Source organism: Bos mutus, chromosome 5 (assembly GCF_027580195.1).
Source record: "Bos mutus isolate GX-2022 chromosome 5, NWIPB_WYAK_1.1, whole genome shotgun sequence".
Taxonomy (NCBI): Eukaryota; Metazoa; Chordata; class Mammalia; order Artiodactyla; family Bovidae; genus Bos; species Bos mutus.
This window is the reverse complement of record NC_091621.1, coordinates 73,766,532-73,791,035: the sequence shown is the minus strand read 5'-3', so window position 1 is coordinate 73,791,035 and position 24,504 is coordinate 73,766,532. Positions and strand designations below refer to the sequence as shown.

The window sequence follows — 24,504 nt, the reverse complement described above, 5'->3', positions numbered from 1 at the left end:
CTCTATCCACTGGGACCAAACTGAATCTAGGAGACAGAGTTTTGGGTGAAGCAGAAAAGAATAGCTTTATTGCTTTGCCAGGCAAGGTGAGCCATGGCGGGCTAATGCTCTCTGTGTGTCTGTCTTGGAGAGGGTAGCAAGGGGTCTTATAGTTATCATACAAGGAGCAGGGTGGTTGATACAGATCAGAGTATGTGCACAGCCTGCATTTTTTTTCATCTATAGACATCTGAAGACACTCAAGGCTGGCATCAGGTAGTCTCCTGACAGCTTCTATGGTTCTCGAGGTTATAGAACTATGGCTTTCTCTCTGGGATGAAGAATGCTTACAAAGAATGGAGTGTAAAGTTGTTGTTCAGTTACTAAGTCATGTCCAAATCTCTGCAACGCTATGGAATGCAGCATGCCAGGCTCCCCTGTCCTTCACTATCTCCCAGAGCTTGTTCAGACTCGTGTCCATTGTGTTGGTGATGCCATTCAACCATCTCATCCTCTGTCACCAGGGCCCTTCGCCTTCTGTCCTCAGTCTTTCCCAGCATCAGAGTCTTTTCCAGAGAGTCAGCTCTTTGGATCAGGTGGCCAAAGTGTTGGAGCTTCAGCATCAGTCCTTTCAATTAATATTCAGGGTTGATTTCCTTTAGGATTGACTGGTTTGATCTCCTTGCTGTCCAAGGGATCCCTAAGAGTCTTCTCCAGCACCACAGAAGAGTGTTCAAAAGAGAAAAGTATCAGGTGCCATGATACAACTTATCAGAAACAGGACAAGACATCTGAAAAACAAGTCAAAGTGTGTTAAAACAGATCAGAGCCTGATGGAAGTTATTTGAACTAGTTTTTATAAATCTAGCTGGAACATCACTTGATAATAAACTACCCTAAGGCAGAATTTGTGCCCTTCTTTCTACCTTTCAAGGTATTCAATAAATGTCAAATTGAATTTAAATGAATTAAACTGATGGTGAAATTATCAAATCAAACTGGCCTGTGGTACTTGGATGGACCTGCCATTAAAGAAGATCTTAAGTCTTGAAATGTTCTGAAATAGCTGTGCTATACACATTGTATATAACATATTTTGGAATTTGTTTTGTGCCATTCTGCCCCAGTCACAGCATACAACTTGACTTTCCTGGCACATGCTATTTATAGACTGATCTAAGTGGACATTTAAGATTCCAACAGAGAAGCAGGACAATAAGAGAATCAAGTCAGAAGGCAGTAATGCATGGTTTGTGTGTGTGTGTGTGTGTAGCTTCAGGAGTGGTAATGGCCTCAGGAGATAACTTAAGTCAGGAGTGACTAAACTTGCTAACTGCAGAACTACTAGCAGAAGGAAATAACCACTATCTTTTCAGTAACTTAAAAAAATAACATGAAGGCAACTCAAACTGAGACTCTGTAACAAACCAGACCGATGGGAAAGGGTGGAAGGGGAAGGAGGTTCAAGAGGGAAGGGACTTATGTATGGGCTTCCCAGGTGGTGATAGTGGTAAAGAACCTGCCTGCCAATGCAGGAGACATAAGAGACACAGGTTCGATCCCTGGATTGGGAAGATCCCCTGGAGGAGGAAATGGCAACCCCTTCCAGTATTCTTGCCTGGAGAATCCCATGGACAGAGGAGCCTGGAGGGCTACAGTCCACGGGGTCACACAGAGTCAGACGCGCGCGCACACACACACACACACACACACACACACACACACACACACAGCTAATTCACGTTGATGGAGTGCAGAAACCAAAGCAATATTGTAAAGCAATTATCCTGCAATTAAAAATAAATAATTTTAAAAATAACATGCCGCTGCTGCTGCTAAGTCGCTTCAGTCGTGTCTGACTCTATGCGACCCCATAGACGGAAGCCCACCAGGCTCCCCCGTCCCTGGGATTCTCCAGGCAAGAACACTGGAATGGGTTGCCATTTCTTTCTCCAATGCATGAAAGTGCAACGTGAAAGGGAAGTCGCTCCGTCGTGTCCGACTCTTAGCGACCCCATGGACTATACCTACCAGGCTCCTCCATCCATGGGATTTTCCAGGCAAGAGTACTGGAATGGGGTGCCATTGCCTTATTAAAAACAGACAATCCCCCCACACACAATCTATTTCTTTGACTCAGGAAATCTGTTAGTAACAATTCAGCTCAATACAAAAGTAAATTTAGCAATGCAGTCTCAAGAATTGTGGCCAGTCGACTTGGTAACACACTTCTTTTTAAATGTATTTATTTATTTGGCTGCATTGGGTCTTAGCTACAGCACGTGGGACGCTCTCAGTTGTGGCAGGTGAGCTTAGTTGCTCTGCGGCATGTGGGAATCTTAGTTCCCCACCCAGAGGTTGAACCCTTGTCTCCTGCTTTGCAAGGTGGATTCTTAACCACGGGCTCACCCCAGGGAAGTCTCAGTGATACATTCTTGCAATTTCAGTAATTGACCCAAGCAACTCAATATTTGAGGTAAGAAAGGCCATGAAAGGTTGATCATCATAAGGCTGGGGTCAGGATAACAGAATTATCATGGTCAACGTACTCAAAAAAAAAAAAGTCTAGAAAGTAGGTGTGTGTAGCCTAGGGGAAATACACCTTGAAATATCTGGGTGAGGAGGAAGAAAATATTAGAATTTCTATTCCTGAAACACTGAGATGAGCAAAGAAAATGTTAAAATTTCTCTTTAAAACTTTCAGACAGGGACTTCCTCGTGGTGCAGTGGTTAAGACTTTGTGCTTCCAATTCAGGAGCCAAGGTTTGATCCCTGGTTGGAGAATTAAGATCCTACATGCTGGGGCTTCCCTGTTGGTCCAGTGGTTAAGTATCTGCCTTGCAATGCAGGGGACAAGGGTTTGATCCCTGATCCAGGAAGATCCCACACACTGCGAAGCAACTAAGCCCATGAGCCACAACTACTAAGTCAGGGCTCGTTGTAGCCCCCCAGCCACAACTACTGAAGCCTGCGAGCCTAAAACCTGTGCTCCACAACAAGAGAAGTCACTGCGATGAGAAGCCCGGGTACCACAAAGAGTAGCCCCTTCTGGCTGCAACTAGAGAAAGCCCAAGCACAGCAATGAAGAGCCACAACAGCTAAGAATTTAAAAAAACAAAACAAAGAAAAAAAAACCATAAGCTACACACTCAGCCAAAAAAATTATTGAAAAAAAAAACTTTTAAAGTACATATAGTAATACAGTAGTTAATAAATATAATTTGAACAATGAGCTATTTATATATTGGCATATATGCTAATATTTCACTTAAACAATGTAGGAACATAGTTCATTATTACAATTTGAATAATTAAATATTCACATATTGGGGTATATGCTTTTTCACTTGTAGATATTAAAATAAGTTAAGCCAAATATGCTAGATTTTAGGGCTTCCCTGGTAGCTCAGCTTATAAAAAATCCACCTGCAATGCAGGAGACCTGGGTTCAATCCCTGGGTTGGGAAGATCCCCTGGAGGAAGAAATGGCAACATACTCCAGTATTCTTGCCTGGAGAATTCCCATGGACAGAGGAGCCTGGCGAGCTACAGTCCATGCGGTTGCAAAGAATCAGACATGGCTGAGCGCTAAGCACAGCACAACATGCTAGATTTTACACACTACAGAGAAATTTCCCAAGAAATCTTTTATTTCCCAAGACCTTGTACAATAATTGGCATATAATAGATGCTCAATAAATAATAAAGTAAAACTACTGATAATTTGCTTCAGAAATAATTTACCCAACAGGCTGATTTTTCATGTTTGGCCAACATGGTTTGGAATCATCCCAATTAATATGAGCAACTTACAGACTGAAGAAACTAGACCTGGCATGGCTTACTACAAATAAGCCAGATCCAACCATAAGTCAGATTCCTGATTGAAGAATATTGACAGGAGTGGCCCAGTCTGAAATAACTAGAATTCCTCTAGTACCTAGATCTGAAGCTTCTTGAATCTTGGCATTTAAATTTTAACTAATTCCTTCCTTTGATTTCCTAATATACATTCATATAATTACTGGTGCACTTTTATTTTTAATGAAGCCCAGTATGTTGGCTGGTCCTCTTCCCTTGGCATCTTACTATAAACTCACATAATGATAAATGGTTCACAGGTGAACTTTTATGACTTTTGCTTATGCTAATCAGGCTCCCTCATTCAAGTCTGAAGGCTCATAGGATCTTAGTTCCCTGAACAGGGACTTGAACCCAGACAGTGGCAGTGAAAACCTGGAGTCCTAACCACTGGACTTCTGGGGAACTCCCAAAGTTGATGCCTCTAGAAAAACTGGATGTTTAGCTGCTCTAAATCTCAGCTGCTTTATCTATGAAACATAAACAATAATGCTTACCTCAAAGAGCAGTGACATATATTTATAAGTTAATGCATAGAACAGTACCTGCCCATAATAGGCTATCAATATACCTTCTATCTAGACTCTAATATACCCTCAGGTGCATGATGCAGAAATTAAGTTCATTAAGACCGTGTGTGTGTGTGTGTGTGTGTGTGTGTGTAACCAGGGGACATCATTAATCGTGGATAATGATGATAAACTGTAAACATAAACATACTGACAATTCAGATCCAAAGGTCATAAACCAGGTAGTTTTATTATTAGAGCATTTACCCCGAGAGCACCCCTTCTAGTCTACTGCTGCCAGTCTACCCACACCCACACTCATCAACTATCATGTCTTCATAATGCCGTAGAATGACGTTGTCATCATTGTCCTGGTAGAGCATGGAGATGGGGGACAGCTTGGTGGGGATGCAGACAGCCTGGGGAACCTCCGGGTCGACAGCGTGCATCAGCGCTTGCATGAAAGCATAGTTGGAGCTGTTGAGGGAGATGGTCAGTGAGAAAGGACACTCTCCGTGGCAGTAATTGGCCATGAAACCCTTGGGGGCGATGATCCACTTGTGCCAACCCAGATCCCGGAAGTTGATGAACAGCTGGTGGCGATGGCAGAGGCTCTTGCAAGAAGCCTTCGAGGTAGAGACGGCTGCCCTCCTCTTGCGGGAGGGAGATTGGCACTGCTCAGGGTGGAGGGTGACCACCAGCAGTGAAGTGTGAAGAGAACGTCTCAGTCTGGCGCAGGTGCCCTCGAGCTGAAAATTCTCCCCGAGGCTCTGCCTCCTTTGACCACTATCTCTAGAAACAGACCTAAATTCTTGTGGGGGTCATTATTCCTCTTAGCCACATCCAGCAGGTTGAAGTGAAGGACACCTTGAGGCCACGGTACTGACTGCAGTGTAAACATTTTACCCATCTTCGGGGTGGCCTGGTCTATGACATGGGGCTCCGTTTGAACCAGGGACAGAGACAGTTCCAGCTCTGGTCCCAGGTTATAGTAAGTGTTGGGCCCCAAGTCCAGGCCCAGCTGGGCCATTGTCAACTGCTCCTCATCCCCGATGGCAGACAGGTTAAAGGACAGGAGCTTCTGTAGGCAGGAGGCGTGCGAAAGGCTCTCGGAGTAAAGGAAGGAACCTAGATGGGAACGAAAGATGTGAGAGTCACCATGAGATTTTTCACTTCACCCCAACCTGTGTGATCATATCAATGTCAAATAGTATATGTATATCCACACACACAAAATAAGGGCAGGGAGGACTTCCCTGGCATTCCAGTGGTAAGGACTCCACACTTCCACTGCAGGAGGTATGGGTTCAATCCCTGGTTGGGGAACTAAGATCCCAGAAGCCATGGGGTGTGGCCAGAAAAATAAAATAAAACAGCAAATAAAAAGAGGATGAGAAATCTCAGTTATACTCAAACCCTCCATTTGGGAGGATTTGTTTCTTTTACTCCTTATCTATGACCAGACATTCTTGTCTTCATAACTGCAGGTCCCCAAGGGATCCTGAATAGGACTTAGAAGGTCTATCATCTTAGATGGGAAAAAGAATCACATCTTTATCTTCAGTAAACTCTAAGTGAAATTTATCATTTCTTTCAATTATGAACATAGGCAACAAATCTTAATAATATTCTAAGAGCCTATGACACTGTTACCAATAAAAATCATAGGTATGTTCATATATTAAGTTGTTGCAAACATTTCAAAGTAACATTTATGCCTGAACTACTCTGAATTGATGGTATAGTCCCTTCTCTAGACCTTGTTACTTGTTGCACAAAAGCATCATTTATATTAATATACACACATTTATTTTTATAATATTTCTATAAATGTCTTTCCATATTTAATTGACTTCTTTTAAAATTAACTTTAGGCATAGAAACAATTCAGAGAATGCAATGGCAACCCACTCCAGTACTCTTGCCTGGAAAATCCCATGGATGGAGGAGCCTGGTAGGTTGCAGTCCATGGGGTTGCTAAGAGTCAGACACGACTGAGTGACTTCACTTTCACGTTGCACTTTCATGCATTGGAGAAAGAAATGGCAACCCACTCCAGTGTTCTTGCCTGGAGAATCCCAGGGATGGTGGAGCCTGGTGGGCTGCTGTCTATGGGGTCGCACAGAGTCGGCCCGGACACGACTGAAGCGACTTAGCAACAGCAGTATAGAATCAATTATTCTGATAAAAGGTTCACTGGCTTCAACAGAACTGCCAAAGGAACCCATGGCACAAAGAACGTCCTATGCTGTCAAGAAGGACTTCAAAACAAACACCTGTCATCCCACCAATACTGGCTATCTGGTGTTCCCTTATGTTTTATCCTTAGATAATTCTTTTTTTTTTTTTGGCCTGCACAGCTCATCTTGCGGGATCTTAGTTCCTTGACCAGGAATCAAACCTGGATCCCATCAGTGGAAGTACAATGTCCTGACACTTTCAGTGCCAATAACCTCTAGTCTTGGACTTTTGAATACCTGAATACATACCACTTTTGTGGCATGTAGGATCCATTTCCCTGACCAGGGATCGAGTCTGGGCCCCCTGCACTGGGAACGTGGAGTCATAGCCACTGGATCACCAAAACTGTCCCCTCTCTGTTTTGTTTTGTTAACTATCTTCTTTAAAAAAAAAAAAAAAGCCTATATTTTCTATCTCTTCCTTTTACCATATAGTCTTCTGTTGCTTTCTTTCTTTTTTGACCACACCACTTGGCATGTGGGATCTCCCTGACCAGGGATTGAACCCATGACCCCTACAGTGGAAGCTTGGAGGCCTAACCACTGGACCACCAGGGAAGTCCCTATTTTCCAGCTCTCTTACTGCTACTACTCCACTGAAATAAACATCTGTCTTGAACGTTGACTAACTAGCAAATTCAGGAAGTTTTCACAGAGCTTATCCTTCTCATCCTCTCTACACAGTTGATCTCTCCTGTTCGTAGTTCGAATCCTAATATACTAGTCTCACTTTTTACTCATATCACTAAATCACATTCCTTAGTTAGTTAGTTCAGTCGCTCAGTCGTGTCTGACTCTTTGCGACCCCATGAATCGCAGCACACCAGGCCTCCCTGTCCATCACCAACTCCCGGAGTTTACCCAAACTCATGTCCATCGAGTCGGTGATGCCTTAGGTATGATTAAAAAAAAAAATAACTAAAAGCTAGAGAGGAAAAGAGGAACAGATTTGAAAACATGAATATAAAAAACTGTATTCAAAGAGACACCATTAATGAAATTTTTTCACTAACAAAACTAAAAGCAGAAAGGACAACCAAGAATACTTGCAATTATAAACAGCTTTTATGAATGATTAAGAGGCCTCACAAATCATTAAGGAAAAGAATCCTAAACAGGAAAAAGGTCATAATATGTAAATAGGCAATTATTTGGAAAATAAAATTGAATGATTCACATTGAGATAAACAGATAAATATAATCAATATTGCTGTATGTTATATATGAAAGTTAAGAGAGTAAGTAAATCCTAAGAGTTTTTATCACAAGGGAAAAAATTGTTTTCTATGTCATTAACTTTGTATCTAATGAGATGATAGATGTTCACTAAACTTATTTATTTTCTGACAGCACTCTGCAGCTTGCAGGATCTTTGTTCCCTGGCCAGATATCAAAACCCAGGCCACAACTGTGAAAATGCCAAGTTCATTAAACGCTGGATACTGTCAGGGAATTCCTTTATAGGACTGACTGCGATCATCATTTGTGATGTGTATGTATATGTGTGTGTGTATATACATACACACACATATATATATTAAACCATTGTGCTGTATACCTTAGACTTACACAGCACTGCATGTCAGTTATATCTCAATAAAGCTGGAAGAAAAAGAGACTATATTCTAACTTTTAAATAAATAAGCAAATAAATGATTCATTATTCATTTGAAAATGCACCATTTCGCCTTATTAAAGAAACAGAAATTAAAAGAGCAAGATCTTGTTTTGCTACCAGATTAACAAAAGTTAAATGCTGAAAGAGTGTTGTTACCTAATGACCCCCCGGTGTAGCAAGAAGAACACTGCCACACACCAACAGAATAAAGTCCTATACAGCAATGAGAAAGAACTACAAATACATACACTGTGGATAAATCTCACAAATGTAGAGTGAAAGAAGCCAGACGTGAGAAAGGACACATTTCACAATTTCACTGACAGGAAGTTAATAAAGGACAAAACTAGTATGTGATTGATGTTAGATGTCAGAAGAGAAATTACCCCTGTAGAGAAGCAGTGATTAACCAGAAGGGGGCATGAAGGAGCCTCTGGGGTGCTGTTCATGTACTATTTCTTGATCTGGGCGCTAGTTATTCTGCAAAAATTCACTGAGCTGTTTCCTACAATTCACTCACACTTCTGAATGTACATTATACCTCAATAAGTTTCTATTTTTAAAGAGATTACTGTCAGAGTAAGTGAGAATTCTCATACACTCATTGTGGAGTATAAATTTTAGAGGCTATTTGCTGTATATTAAAAGTAGAAATGTAAAAAAAAAAAGTATACATGTGCCTACTCTTTGATACAACAATCCTCTAAGAAATGATCCTATGGAAATAATACTAAAAGTGCACACATGTACACAATAGATACAAAGCTACACTACGTATGTTTATATTCATCAACAGGGCACCAGTTACATAAATTGTAGCATTATGTCTATACAATGTAGTATCATGTAACCATTAAAATAGGGATAAGTTCACTATTTGCTCTTACTTGTACAAAATGTTCATAATATTGGAAGAATGTATAGCATGATTCCATTTATAAAAATATTACAAGTTTATATTATAAATGTAAAGAAGAAAAGTCTGGAAAAATATACAACTATTAATGGTTTTCTCCAGGGGAAGGGTTGCTGCTGCTGCTGCTGCTGCTAAGTCGCTTCAGTCGTATCCGACTCTGTGTGACCCCATAGACAGCAGCCCAGCAACTCCTCCGTCCCTGGGATTCTCCAGGCAAGAACAGCGGAGTGGGTTGCCATTTCCTTCTCTAATGCATGAAAGTGCAAAGTGAAAGTGAAGTCGCTCAGTCGTGTCCGACTTCTAGCGACCCCATGGACTGCAGCCCACCAGGCTCCTCCATCCATGGAACCCTCCAGGCAAGAGTACTGGAGTGGGGTGCTGTTGCCTTCTCCGAGGGGGGAGGGTTAGGGAGGAGTGATTACAAGATTTTGTCCTTTTCCTATATCATTAGATAAAATTTTGATCATCACAAAAATTATTTTTTTCCCATGGGGAAGGGAAGGCAGAAGCCTCAGCTATTTCCTACTCTCTCCTTGGAGAATCCTTTAAGCTAGTTCCCCTCACCTCTTAAAACTCTCCAGAATTCATCCCTGAAACTCCACCCCCAAGGCCATGAGCCTCTAATGAGACACTTAGCAGGACATATGGAAGTCATCTGTTGATGTCTTTTCTATAAACTTTTTTTTTCTCTTCCTATAAACTCTTAAAGGGCAGACTTTGGTCTCTGTATCTTCATGTGTTACAGATTTCCTGGCATTTAGTTAAATATCCAATAAATGCCTCTAGAACAGAAATCTTATTTCCAGTTGCTGTAAAACTAACCAACTGGAGCTCTCAATTCTGCATCTCAACCACCTGGGAGTCTATATAGAAATGCAGATTACAACACTCATCTCCGACTTTGAATAAGAATCAGGTGGGAGCAGGAACTAGAATGGAGAATCAACTTTTAACACTTGATCTGGGTAATTTTTGGTGGGTGGGCTGTTTCACAAATTACTGAATGGCACTTACTCAGATCCTTGTACCAAAAGGTATGACAGCGGCATATATTATCCCTCTGTAGTTACAAATCCAGAATAGCCTTTTCTACCCATCCAAAGGATCGGGGAGGTGAGGAGGGGGAAGCAAAATTTACAGACACACTGAGCTCAAAGGCACCGGGATGCGTAAAGTGTGGGCTCAAGAGGGGGAGACCGAGCCCTAATTCCACCCTCCCTCCCACCTCCTCCCCACTATCTAAACTGTAGCGCAAAGCTGTTGATTCAGAAAACAAAACAAAATAAAACATTTCGACTCCTGGCTTTGTTCACACACTAGCTGTATGATCTTGAATAGGTTACAAGTTATCTCCTGTCTGAGCCTCAATTTCCTCATTGTTAAAAACTTGTTAAGAATACCTGCTTTCCTCTCAGGACGGTGGCTGGGATTAAATTAGGTAGAACAGGTAAAATGCCAGCACATGGCCTTCCACAAACCCCTGGGTCATTGTTGTGCTGTGCTTAGTCGTTCAGTCGTGTCCAACCCTTTACGACCCCATGGACTGTAGCCCTCCAGGTTCATCGGTCCGTGGGGAATTCACCAGGCAAGAATACTGAAGAGAGTTGCCATGCCCTCCTCCAGGGGATCTTCCCAACCCAGGGATGGAACCCAGGTCTCCTGCCTTGCAGGTGGATTCTTCACCATCTGAGTCATTGTTACTCCCCCTTTATTCCTTTCTTCACCCCAGATTCTCCTCTAGGAAACACTCCAAAGTCCTCACCTTGATCTGGGAGAAGCCGGAGGATATTCCCACGGACACCCAGCTCCTTCACGTAGCACAAGTCTTTGGAGATGCCGGTGCTGGCTGCTTCCTCTTGAGCCTGGAAAATTCTCTTCAAGATGGAAGGCACAGGTTGGAATTTCTTGGGTGAAGGCACTTTGTCTAAGCCCAGAAATCGGAGAAAGACATGTTCATGGAATTGGAGTGTCTGGCCAAAGGCCAGAGTGAACAGGAGGCAGAGAGCCAAGGCTGCTAGGGAAGGAAGCATGGCTGAGGTGAAGCCGCAGAGAGCTCTAAGCGCTGAGCTGCCCAGCAATTCAGGTGCTGCTGATTTATCTGACGTATGATAATCAGGTGTGAACTGCTCTCTTCCCAGCTCTCAAAGGCAATTGGATACAAAAGAACAGAATTTTTTTTTTCCCTCTTTCCTAGTTCTACTGTTCCAGAAAAAAAATTCACAAGAGATTACCCATGCATGGAGCTAACTCTACAACCATCTGAAATTTGTCAGCAGTAGACAGAGTAGAAAGGAGATTTACTAATTTAACAAACATTTACTAAGCGTCTATTATGTGCAAGGCGCTGAGATGAGTGCTGGAAATGTATTAGTAGCTCAAGGTCTTGTCATTCATAGTCTAATTAGACAAATATGCATGCACTCAGTCGCTCTTCGTCTGACTCTGTGACCCCAAGGACTGCAGCCCTCCAGGCTCCTCTGTCCATGGGATTCTCCAGACAAGAATACTGAAGTGGGTTGCCATTTCCTTCTCCACGGGATCTTCCTGACCCAGGGATCGAACCCACGTGTCCTGCATTGGCAGGCGGATTCTTCCCTGCGCTTCACCAGGGAAGCGCACACAAAGTATTCACATCGGAAAAAAAAAACAACTGCAAAGCTTAGTAGACATTCGGGGCTGAAAGAATTACATGTGGAAAGGCATGGAGGTTATTGAGTAGCTTAAACAAGGCAGCATAAATCAATTTCTGTTTGGGTTTTTTGTTTTGGCCTAACAACTGTAAGTCTTTTCAGATGCTACAGAAGAATCAGCTTGTCTGTAGAGAAAATAACTTTCAAGCTTTTTGAAAACAGAGACATTATCATTTTACATTATTTTATACCACCTATTTTTTATCTTGATAAATTTTATTATTGCAGTAGATAGAAGAATATATATATATTTTTTCATTGCCTTTCATTTCTGTAAGCAATAAGCAACTGTTTAATGTAAATTTATCATTTGAACCTTTTAAATTGTTTGAGAGTGGTAGGAAAGGGGGTAGTTTTCTAGAGTCATGAATGATTTGGGGTCACAAATCATTGCCCTAAATTGTAACCATTCATAAACTCAAACCCTTTAACATGAGGCTCTCTGAATTTGGTCAGTTTCTCTCCCACATATTTTTAAATACCACCTATTTGAAGAACCTCCTTCAAAAGGACTTAGGCCGGGACCATTGTATTCAGTGCCCCTGACCCCACAGCAGACCACTGTCCACCCATGCCCCCACCAGAGGCTCCTGGACACTCAGAGGCAAGTCTGGCTCATTCTCTTGGGGATCACTGCCCCTTTCTTCTGGGTCCTAGTGCACACAAGGTTTTGTTTGTGCCCTCCAAGATTCTGTTTTAAGAGCTTGCTTTCCCAAAGGAAAAACAAAATGTTTCTAATATATAATAATTTCTCACCATTTATAGGATAAAATCTAAACTCCTTAGTTTGACATTTAAGGACTTTCTTGGTTTGGTACCCATCTCCTTAGCCAGTTTCATTTCCTAATACTCAGCATCTTCAGTGTTAATGCTTTAATGATACTGATGTATTTTTATTTCTCCTATGAGCTTATTTCATCTTAGAGCCTTTGCACAGACCAAGGTCAAAGGTCACTTCCACTTCGAAGACTTCCTTGACTCACCAAAACAGGTCTGGATACTTCCTCTTTCTCCCATGAGTCTTGAGTGGGCATCCATGAGAATACTTATCACCATGCATTTCACTGTGTTTTGCCTACATCCCTCCCAGATAACACATTCCTTGAGGGTTGTGAATCATATCCTTTTATTTAAGTATCTTTCATTCTAAATGCTAAGAATAGGGAATAGGGAGTTTAATGGGGATAAAGTTTCTCTTCTGCAAGATGGAAACAGTTCCAGAAATCGATGACAATGTGAATATACTTAATGAGTGTACTTCATGCCATTGAACTGCATACTTATGAATGATTAAAATGATAAAATTTTGTTATATGCATTTTACCACTTTTATTTTTTAAAAATAAAAAATAGTCATATCCTTTGATTAGTAATTCATTTCAATCTTTTGGAAAATTATTTTTATTTTTTAAAATTGATAAATAGTTGATGTCTGGAGGAGGAAATGGCAACCCACTCCAGTATTTTTGCCTGGAAAATTCCATGGACAGATGAGCCTGTAGGGCTACAGTCCATGGGGTTACAAAGAGTTGGACATGACTGAGCATACCTGCGTGGCTGATGTACAATGTTGTATATCAGGTGTACATCAAAGTGATTCAGTTTGAATTATATAATATCAAACTAATTTCTTTTTCAAGTTATTTTCCCTTATAGGTTATTATAAAATATTGAGTTTAGTTCCCTGTGCTATACTATATGTCCTTATTGTCATATGTCCTTTTGGTCAACAATATGTCCAAGAAGGACTATATGTCCTTATTGATCAGCAATTCCATTTCTAGAATATTATTCTAAGCTAACAGAATATAACCTACAGAGGGCAAGGATTAGTGGTGTGTCTTTCCCTCAAGGTTTCTCCACTGCCAAGGAAAGTGTCTGCCACGTAGCAGACATTCAATAGGTATCTGTGCAATTTAAAAACAAAAAAATGAATGAATGAATTGGTGCTATTTCCAAAGGTCTTGCTCTTTTGGATAGCCACATCTTCTCCATTCCCATTTCTCCTACTCCTACTTGCACCCTGTATGTGAATGTGTGAAGTCACTCAGTTGTGTCCGACTCTTTGCAACCCCATGGACTGTATCCTACCAGGCTCCTCTGTCCATGGGATTTTCCAGGCAAGAGTACTGGAGTGGGTTGCCATTTCCTTCTCCAGAGGATCTTCCCCACTCAGGGATTGAACCCGGGTCTCCCACATTGTAGAAAAACGCTTTACCATCTGAGCCACCAGGGAAGTGCATTTAGTCTACAAACCCCACCTGTTTTCAGCAATAAATGGAGGCTGCACTTTGATTCTCTCCATTTAACTTTCCTGATTTAAAGTTAGAAATCAGACTAACTGGGGACTTCCCTAGTGATCCAGTGGTAAAGAACCCACTTTGCAATGCAGGGCACATGGATTCAATCCCTGGTTGGGGAACTAAGATCCCACATGCCACGGCCAACTAAGCCCATGTGCCACAACTAGAGACGCCTGATTGCCATAATGAAGACCCAGCATAGCCAAAAAAAAAAGGAAAGAAAGAATCAGACCAACTCATTTAAAATTCGGTTCCACCACTTACCAGTTGTGTGATCAAGGGCAAATCATTCAACTGTGAAGTGAGAATAAAGCATTCGTTGCTGAGTTGCTGATGGGATCTGAAGAGATAATGCATATGCCAAGCTCAGGATGTCTGACAAATGGTAAGTACTCCATAAAAGCAAGGTGACACGCTCTTTCGTCGAGGTTGCCAACATGCCACCCTGACTAAGGAAGACTTAGGGCCCCATGAGCCACAGCCACGGCCACACTGGCAAACACTGGAAACACCCGGGAGGGCAAGGTAATGCTGGTGCCATGCATCACCACGGCATCAGCGTCAACAAATATCACCCAGGTTACTTTGGGAAAGTTGATCTGAGAGATTACCACTTAAGAGGAACCAGAGTTTCTGCCCAACTGCCAATCTTGATAAACTGTGGACCTAGGTCAGTGAGCAGACATGGGTGAATGCTGCCAAGAACAAGACTTGAACTCCTTCTATCATTAACGTGGCATTGTTGGGTTACTACAAAGTTCTGGGGAAGGGAAAACTCCCAAAGCAGCCTGTCATTGTAAAGGTCAAATTCTTCAGCAGAAGAGCTGAGGAGAAGATTAAGGGTGTAGGTGGGGCTTGTGTCCTGGTGGCTGGAAGCCACATGCTGGGAAATTGATTAAATGATAACGAGTGCTTTTCAAAAAAGAAAAAGCAAGTTGACATTGATTTGTTGTTGTTGTTTAGTTACCAAGTCCTGTCTGACTCGGTGCAACCCTCTGGACTGCAACACCCCAGGCTAGTTTGTCCTTCACCATCTTCTGGAGTTTGCTCAAACTCATGTCCATTGAGTGGTGATGCCATCCAACCATCTCATCCTCTGTTGCCCATTACTCCTCCTGCATCAATCTTTTCCAGCATCAGGGTCTTTTCCAATAAGTCAGCTCTTTGCATCAAGTGGCCAAACCTCAGCTTCAACATCAGTCAGATCAGATCAGATCAGTCGCTCAGTCGTGTCCAACTCTTTGCGACCCCATGAATTGCAGCACGCCAGGCCTCCCTGTCCATCACCAACTCCCGGAGTTCACTGACTCACATCCATTGAGTCAGTGATGCCATCCAGCCATCTCATCCTCTGTGGTCCCCTTCTCCTCTTGCCCCCAATCCCTCCCAGCATCAGAGTCTTTTCCAATGAGTCAACTCTTCACATCAGGTGGCCAAAGTACTGGAGTTTCAGCTTTAGCATCATTCCTTCCAAAGAAATCCCAGGGCTGATCTCCTTCAAAATGGCCTGGTTGGATCTCCTTGCAGTCCAAGGGACTCTCAAGAGTCTTCTCCAACACCACAGTTCAAAAGCATCAATTCTTCGGCACTCAGCCTTCTTCACAGTCCAACTCTCACATCCATACATGACCACAGGAAAAACCATAGCCTTGACTAGACGAACATTTGTTGGCAAAGTAATGTCTCTGCTTTTGAATATGTTATCTAGGTTGGTCATAACTTCTCTTCCAAGGAGTAAGTGTCTTTTAATTTCATGGCTGCAGTCACCATCTGCAGAGATTTTGGAGCCCAGAAAAACAAAGTCTGACACTATTTCCACTGTTTCCCCATCTCTTTCCCATGAAGTAATGGGACCGGATGCCATGATCTTCATTTTCTGAATGTTGAGCTTTAAGCCAACTTTTTCACTCTCCACTTTCACCTTCATCAAGAGGCTTTTTAGTTGCTCTTCACTTTCTGCCATAAGGGTGGTGTCATCTGCATATCTGAGGTTATTGATATTTCTCCCGGCAATCTTGATTCCGGCTTGTGTTTCTTCCAGTCCAGCGTTTCTCATGATGTACTCTGCATATAAGTTAAATAAACAGGGTGACAATATACAGCCTTGATGTACTCCTTTTCCTCTTTGGAACCAGTCTGTTGTTCCATGTCCCGTTCTAACTGTTGCTTCCTGACCTGCATACAAATTTCTCAAGAGGCAGATCAGGTGGTCTGGTATTCCCATCTCTTTCAGAATTTTCCACAGTTTATTGTGATCCACACAGTCAAAGGCTTTGGCATAGTCAATAAAGCAGAAATAGATGCCTTTCTGGAACTCTCTTGCTTTTTCGATGATCCAGCGGATGTTGGCAATTTGATCTCTGGTTCCTCTGCCTTTTCTAAAACCGGCTTGAACATCAGGAAGTTCACGGTTCACATATTGCTAAAGCCTGGCTTGGAGAATTTTGAGCATTACTTTACTAGCATGTGAGATGAGTGTAATTGTGTGGTAGTTTGAGCATTCTTTGGCATTGCCTTTCTTTGGGATTGGAATGAAAACTGACCTTTTCCAGTCCTGTGGCCACTGCTGAGTTTTCCAAATGTGCTGGCATATTGAGGGCAGCACTTTCACAGCATCATCTTTCAGGATTTGGAATAGCTCAACTGGAATTCTATCACCTCCACTAGCTTTGTTCATAGTGATGCTGTCTAAGGCCCACTTGACTTCACATTCCAGGATGTCTGGCTCTAGGTCAGTGATCACACCATCGTGATTATCTGGATCATGAAGATCTTTTTTGCACAGTTTTTCTGTGTATTCTTGCCATCTCTTCTTAGTATCTTCTGCTTCTGTTAGGTCCATACCATTTCTATCCTTTATCGAGTCCCTCTTTGCATGAAATGTTCCCTTGGTATCTCTGATTTTCTTGAGGAGATCCCTAGTCTTTCCCATTCTGTTGTTTTCCTCTATTTCTTTGCATTGATGGCTGAAGAAGGCTTTCTTATCTCTTCTTGCTATTCTTTGGAACTCTGCATTCAGATGTTTATATCTTTCCTTTTCTCCTTTGCTTTTCGCTTCTCTTCTTTTCACAGCTATTTGTAAGGCCTCCCCAGACAGACATTTTGCTTTTTTGCATTTCTTTTCCATGGGGATTGTCTTGATCCCTGTCTCCTGTACAATGTCACGAACCTCAGTCCATAGTTCATCAGGCACTCTATCTATCAGATCTAGGCCCTTAAATCTATTTCTCACTTCCACTGTATAATCATAAGGAATTTGATTTAGGTCATACCTGAATGGTCTAGTGGTTTTCCCTACTTTCTTCAATTTAAGTCTGAATTTGGCAATCAGGAGTTCATGGTCTGAGCCACAGTCAGCTCCTCGTCTTGTTTTTGCTGACTGTATAGAGCTTCTCCATCTTTGGCTGCAAAGAATATAATCAATCTGATTTCGGTGTTGACTGTCTGATGATGTCCATGTGTTGAGTCTTCTCTTGTGTTGTTGGAAGAGGGTGTTTGTTATGACCAGTGCATCTTCTTGGCAAAACTCTATTAGTCTTTGCCCTGCTTCATTCCGTATTCCAAGGCCAAATTTGCCTGTTACTCCAGGTGTTTCTTGACTTCCTACTTTTGCATTCCAGTCCCCTATAATGAAAAGGACATCTCTTTTGGGTGTTCGTTCTAAAAGATCTTGTAGGTCTTCATAGAACTGTTCAACTTCAGCTTCTTCAGCATTACTGGCTGGGGCATAGACTTGGATTACTGTGATATTGAATGGTTATCTTGGAAACAAACAGATCATTCTGTCGTTTTTGAGATTGCATCCAAGTACTGCATTTCGGACTCTTTTGTTGACCATGATGGCTACTACATTTCTTCTGAGGGATTCCTGCCCGCAGTAGTAGATATAATGGTCATCTGAGTTAAATTCACCCATTCCAGTCCATTTTAGTTCACTGCTTGCTAGAATGTTGACATTCACTCTTGACATCTCTTGTTTGACCACTTGCAATTTGGCTTGATTAATGGACCTGACATTCCAGGTTCCTATGCAATATTGCTCTTTACAGCATCGGACCTTGCTTCTATCACCAGTCACACCCACAGCTGGGTATTCTTTTTGCTTTGGCTCCAACCCTTCATTCTTTCTGGAGTTATTTCTCCACTGATCTCCAGTAGCCTATTGGGCACCTACTGACCTGGGGAGTTCCTCTTTCAGTATCCTATCATTTTGCCTTTTCATACTGTTCATGGGGTTCTCAAGGCACAAATACTGAAGTGGTTTGCCATTCCCTTCTCCAGTGGACCACATTCTGTTAGATCTCTCCACCATGACCCGCCCATCTTGGGTTGCCCCACGGGCATGGCTTAGTTTCAATGAGTTAGACAAGGCTGTGGTCGTAGTGTGATTAAATTGACTAGTTTTCTGTGAGTATGGTTTCAGTATGTCTTCCCTCTGATGCCCTCTTGCAACACCTACTGTCTTACTTGGGTTTCTCTTACCTTGGGTGTAGGGTATCTCTTCACGGCTGCTCCAACAAAGCGCAGCCATTGCTCCTTACCTTGGACGAGGGGTATCTCCTCACCACCGCCCTTCCTGACCTTCAGCGTGGGATAGCTCCTCTAGGCCCTCCTGCGCCCGTCCAGCCACGGCTCCTTGGACGTGGGGTTGCTCCTCCCGGCCGCCGCCCCTGACCTCAGATGTGGGGTAACTCCTCTCGTCGCCGCCCCTGACCTCGGACATTGGGAATCTCCTCTCGGCCACCCCCCCCTCCCTGACCTCGGACGCAGGGTAGCTCCTCTCGGCCGTTCCTGCGCCGTTGCAGTCTGGCGCTCTCGGCCGCTGCCCCTGACCTCGGACGTGGGGTGAATACTCAGGGTGGATTTCCTTTAGGATTGACTGGTTTGATCTCCTTGCAGTCCAAGGGACTCTCAAGAGTCTTCTCCAGCACATAGACATTAAATATTTCTGTCGTTATTATTTATTAAAGTTGCATTTGATCAAGGGAAAGAAAGCAATAATTGAGTGTGTAGGCACCTCATATAGCAGAAAAAGCAACAGGATCAGAAATGGGGGATCTGAGTTAGTAAGGCTCCTCCAATGACCTTGTAAGCTTAGACAATTCACTCAGTCTTTTATGATACATGACTTCTCTGGTGTCTCAAAAGGTAAAAGCGTCTGCCTGCAAAGCAGGAGACGCGGGTTCGACCCCTGGGTTGGGAAGATCCTCTGCAGAAGGAAATGGCAACCCACTCCAGTACTCTTGCCTGGAAAATCCCATGGACGGAGGAGCCTGGTAGGCTACAGTCCATGGGGTCGCAAAGAGTCGGACATGACTGAGCGACTTCACTTTCACTTTATGATGCATAACAAAGCACGTGTTACCAAGTCCAGTCTTCGCTCTGCTTACCGCTGAAGAGATCAGTAAATCAAGAGACAAGGAATATGACTTTATTCAGAAAGTCAGCTGACCAAGCAGACAAACATCTCAAAATACCCATTCTCTTGGGGTCTGGATGCCCGGTTATTTTATGGATCAGAGATGTGGAAAGGTGAGGAAGCAAAGTAAAAAGACCATTTAATATCTTGCAAATGTCTCCTACAGTGGCAAGCCTCAGGCAGGGGGAAGTGTTAACTTTTTTCTTCCTGCCATTTACACGTGGACAGGTTATGAACAGAGGCACTTTAGCTTAACAGTCAGGCAAAGGTGCAGAATTCTCTGAGACAGCCCATTATGTATACTTATAATAACAAAAACGGCAAAAACAAGGGTTAAAGTCAAAGAAACAGTTTTCAACATGGAATCAGAATTGACTTCTCCCTTAAAAACATGGACATTTTAAAAATAAGATATGAATGATCTGAGATGTCATAAAGCATTAACCAATTGGGCCTCACTTTTTTCCCCCATAAAATCACAGCAATAAATTTGATCTTCTTTAAGGGCTCTACAAACAAAAACACTGTAACTCTAGGGGAGTAGGGAGGGGCACTATAGGGGTGTGGGAGTGGGAGGTACGAACTGCCGGGTATAAGTTCAAGGATGCATTGTACAACATGAGGAATATTACCAATATTCTGTAATAACTGTAAATGGAAAGTAACCTTTCAAAATCATATTAAAAATAAAAATTTTAAAAGTTAAAAAATAAAAGACACACACACAAAAAATATAATTCTAGACTTTCAGCCCAAATGAGAAAATCAAAAGTTAGACAGTACGGCTAAATATTGTAGAACTAGTTATTTTATATATATATATATTTATTTATTATTATTATTATTTAATATATATATTTAATATTATTATTATTTAATATATATATATGTTTAATTTATTTTTGGCTGCACTGGGTCTTCGTTGCTGTGTGGGCTTTTCTCTAGTTGTAGCCAGTGGGGTCTACTCTCTAGTTTTGGTGTGAGAGCTTCTCATTGCAGTGGCTTCTTTTGTTGCAGAGCATGGGCCCTAGAGCATGGGCTCAAAAGTTGTGGTGCACCAGCTTAGTTTGGAGAAGGCAATGGCACCGCACTCCAGTACTCTTGCCTGGCCAAGTCCCATGGATGGAGGAGCCTGGTAGGCTGCAGTCCATGGGGTCGCTAGGAGTCAGACACGACTGAGCGACTTCCCTTTCACTTTTCACTTTCATGGATTGGAGAAGGAAATGGCAACCCACTCCAGTGTTCTTGCCTGGAGAATCCCAGGGACAGGGGAGCCTGGTGGGCTGCCGTCTCTGGGGTCTCACAGAGTCAGACACAACTGAAGCGACTTAGCAGCAACAGTAGCAGCTTAGTTGTTCCATGCCATGTAGGATATTCCTGGATCAGGGATTGAACCCATGTCCCCTACATTGGCAGGTGGATTCTTTACCACTGGTGGATTTAGCAGCAGCAGCACCAGAAGAAGCCCTAGAACTAGTTTTGAAGTCATGGAGTTAAAATCCCAGCTCTATCTCTTACTCACTGTGAAGTTCTAAAAAAATTGTTTCCCTGGCTTTGGTTTTCTAATCAATGAAATGGGAAATATATCAGTTCCACAGAATTATTGTGATCATAAGCATGAAAAATATTCACCAACAATAGTAAAAAGAAGCAAATTAAGCAATATGGATGGACCTAGAGATTTATCATACTAAGGGAAGTAAGCCAGACAAAGAAAGATATATATCAGATGATATCACTTATATGTGGAATGTAAATGTGATACAAATAGACTTATTTACCAAAAAGAAATAGGGAGTTCCCAGACAGTCCAGTGGTTATGACTCCAGGCTTCCAGTGCAGGGGCAGGGGTTCAATCCCTGATCAGGGAACAAAGATCCCCTCAGTGAGGCTGAAAAAACAGATAAAAGTAACACAGAAACAGACTCAGACACAGAAAATAAACTTATGGTTACCAACGTGGGGGAAGGGATAAATTAGGAGTTTATAATTAGCAGATATGAACTACTACACACAAAACAGAAAACAAAAAGGTCCTGCTGGATAGCACAGGAAACTATATTCAATATCTAGTAATAACTTAAAATGGAAATGAATATTAAAAAGAATACACATACACACCCACTGAATTCCTTTGCAGTACACCGGAAAGACTAAACTATACTTCAATTAAAAAAGGATTTCTAAACAACAGAAGCAAATTAAAGCAATACAATGTCTGTCTATCCAATTAGCAAGGTGAAAAAATGATAAGGAAGCAAGGAAACAAACATTATTACACTCATCTCCGGTATATACATTAATATAACATACCTAGAACAAAAGTTTGCAACATATATTAAATGTTTTAAAATTATTGTGTCCTTTTTCTTTTTTGACCCCACCCTGTGGCATGCGGGATCTTAGTTTCCAGGCTATACGGACTGAGCCTATGTGCCCTGCATTAGAAGCAGAGAGTCTTAACACTGGACCACCAGGCAAATCTCTATTGTGTCCTTCTTATATGAAATAACTAGAGTTGTCAAATTAATGGTGACAAAAGTAGAATAGTGGTTGCCAGGGGCTAGGAGAGGAGAGAATGGGAAATGGGGAGTTAGTCTTTAAAAAATACAGAGTTTTTGTTTTGCAAGGTGAAAAAGACATGAAAATCAATGGTAGTTACGGTAGCACAACGTGAATGTACTTAATGCCACCGAACCATACACTTAAGAATGATTAACCAATAAATCTAGTATTGTGTACATTTTACCAAAAATTTTTAAAAAATGGTTTAATCAGCAATTCCACTTTTAGAATATTACTTGGAACCACTAGAATATAACCTACAAAAGGTCAGGAACAAATCGTGAGTACATGATAAATATTCGTTGAGTGAATTAAGTAATGGAAGTAGACAAAGAATTACCGATATATTCATTTTAGTATATTTTTATAGAGAAAACTTAACAACCTAACTCGGAGAAGGTGATGGCACCCCACTCCAGTACTCTTGCCTGGAAAATCCCATGGATGGAGGAGCCGTGTAGGCTGCAATCCACGGGGTCGCTAAAAGTCAGACACGACTGAGCGACTTCACTTTCACTTTTCACTTTCATGCATTGGAGAAGGAAATGGCAATCCACTCCAGTGTTCTTGCCTGGAGAATCCCAGGGACGGGGGAGCCTGGTGGGCTGCCATCTATGGGGTCACAGAGAGTCGGACACGACTGAAGTGACTTAGCAGCAGCAACAACCTAACTGTACAACATTAAGTGCATTCGGAACATCCATAAGTTTTATTATTACTCAGCCATAAATAATATTATAAACGAATACATGTGGCATGAAAACTTACCCAGGAAAAGCTTATCCTTAGTAATTTAAGCAAAAAAAAAAATTTTTTTTTGAAATATATAGAAAAATAATCCAATTTTGGAAAAATAAGTACAGAAAAATCCAGAAAGATTTATCTTAATACATTAACAATTGCTATTTCTTAGTAATTTTTTGTAAATTTCAATTTTTTTCATTTTTATAATAAATTAAAAAAAAACTTTACCATTAGAAAAACATTAGTTAAACGAAACAGTGTAGTCTTGACCTCTGAAGTACAAAGTGATTTGGATGCTGCTGCCAATCACAGAACAAATAATTGGGTATCTAAAAATCATTATAAGTGCTAGGGACACAGAAGTGGCAAAACAAAGTACCATAGGTAAAGAATTGGGGAAACTTATTTTAAGAACTAAGGAGAGTATAGACGATTTTATCTCTAAAATGGAAATAAAAACAGACACAGAGAACAAACCTATTGACACCAAGGGTGGAAGAGAAGATGGGAGAAATTGGGAGATTGGGATTAACATATATACACATGTATGAAATAGATAACCAATGAGAACTTAACTGTATAGCTCATGGAACCCTACTCAGTGTTCTGTGGTGACCTAAATGGAAAGGAAATCCAAAAAGGAGGGGTTATATGTATGTGTACATTTGATTCACTTTGCTGTACAGTGGAGACTAACACAATATTGTAAAGCAACTATATTCCAATAAAAGTTAATTCAAAACAAACAAACAAAAAAAAAGAATTAAGGAAAAGTTCAAATATATAATGATGCTTCTCAAATCTGACAATCTGATCTCATTCATACCTTCCTACTGCTATTTGTACATATATGAGTCCCTTTCCCTGTAATAAAAGACCTGGGATTTTTTTTTGTTTTGTTTTTTAAACCTTTTCTAACTCAACAGATTTCTAGACACATCCTCCATCATCTCTAAACATGACAGCAAGCCATAGAATTAGTGTGGACTTAGAAAAGTTGAGAAGAATATTTAGGAATTAAGGAAAATTCATTGAGATTTTCTACACTAATTATAGCCCACACTCTGGTGATCATGCACACTGCTCTTACTAGCTCTTAGAAAAGACAGGAATGATACAAGCAATGAGGAATTATCCAAATAAGTAGACGACTAATTTGCTGAGGACACCTGCAAAGCACACACATTAAAAACAAATGTTCAGAAAGACAATTTTTAAAATTGAGGTAGACATCAAGAAACAAATCTGTGGGAATTCCCAGGTGGTCCTGTGGTTAGGACTCCATGTTTCCACTGCAGGGGGCACAGGTTCCATCCTATGTTAGGAAACTAAGATCTCACATGCCACACACACACACACGAAAGGATAGGGGAAAAAAAGGAGTTTTTCATTTCCTTAGATGTATTTTTCTATTAAATATATTATTTATTTATAATTACGTTTGGTGGGTGAGTGATTAGTGAGAACTACAGTCAGAGGATGAGATGGTTAGATGGCATCACCAACTCAATGGACATGAGTTTGAGCAAGCTCAGGGAGTTGGTGATGGACAGGGAAGTCTGGTGTGCTGCAGTCCATGGGGTTGCAAAGAGTTCAACACAACTTAGTGACAACATTAACAACAAGAGTATGAGTAGAAGTAGTTACAGGATGTTAGGGG

General features: G+C 41.5%; 1 protein-coding gene and 1 pseudogene across 1 annotated transcript; one reads left to right on the top strand and one right to left on the bottom strand.

Annotated features, from left to right (window-relative positions):
• Positions 1-4,593: 4,593 nt before the first annotated feature.
• GDF3 (growth differentiation factor 3) lies at positions 4,594-11,171 on the bottom strand. Its single transcript, XM_014479041.2, is given in 3 exon segments — positions 4,594-5,109; positions 5,112-5,477; positions 10,886-11,171. Coding segments are annotated over 3 exon segments (1,092 nt in total). The 5' UTR covers positions 11,154-11,171; the 3' UTR covers positions 4,594-4,651.
• A 3,382-nt stretch (positions 11,172-14,553) lies between these two features.
• LOC102272098 (large ribosomal subunit protein uL15-like) lies at positions 14,554-15,011 on the top strand (annotated as a pseudogene).
• Positions 15,012-24,504: the final 9,493 nt, after the last annotated feature.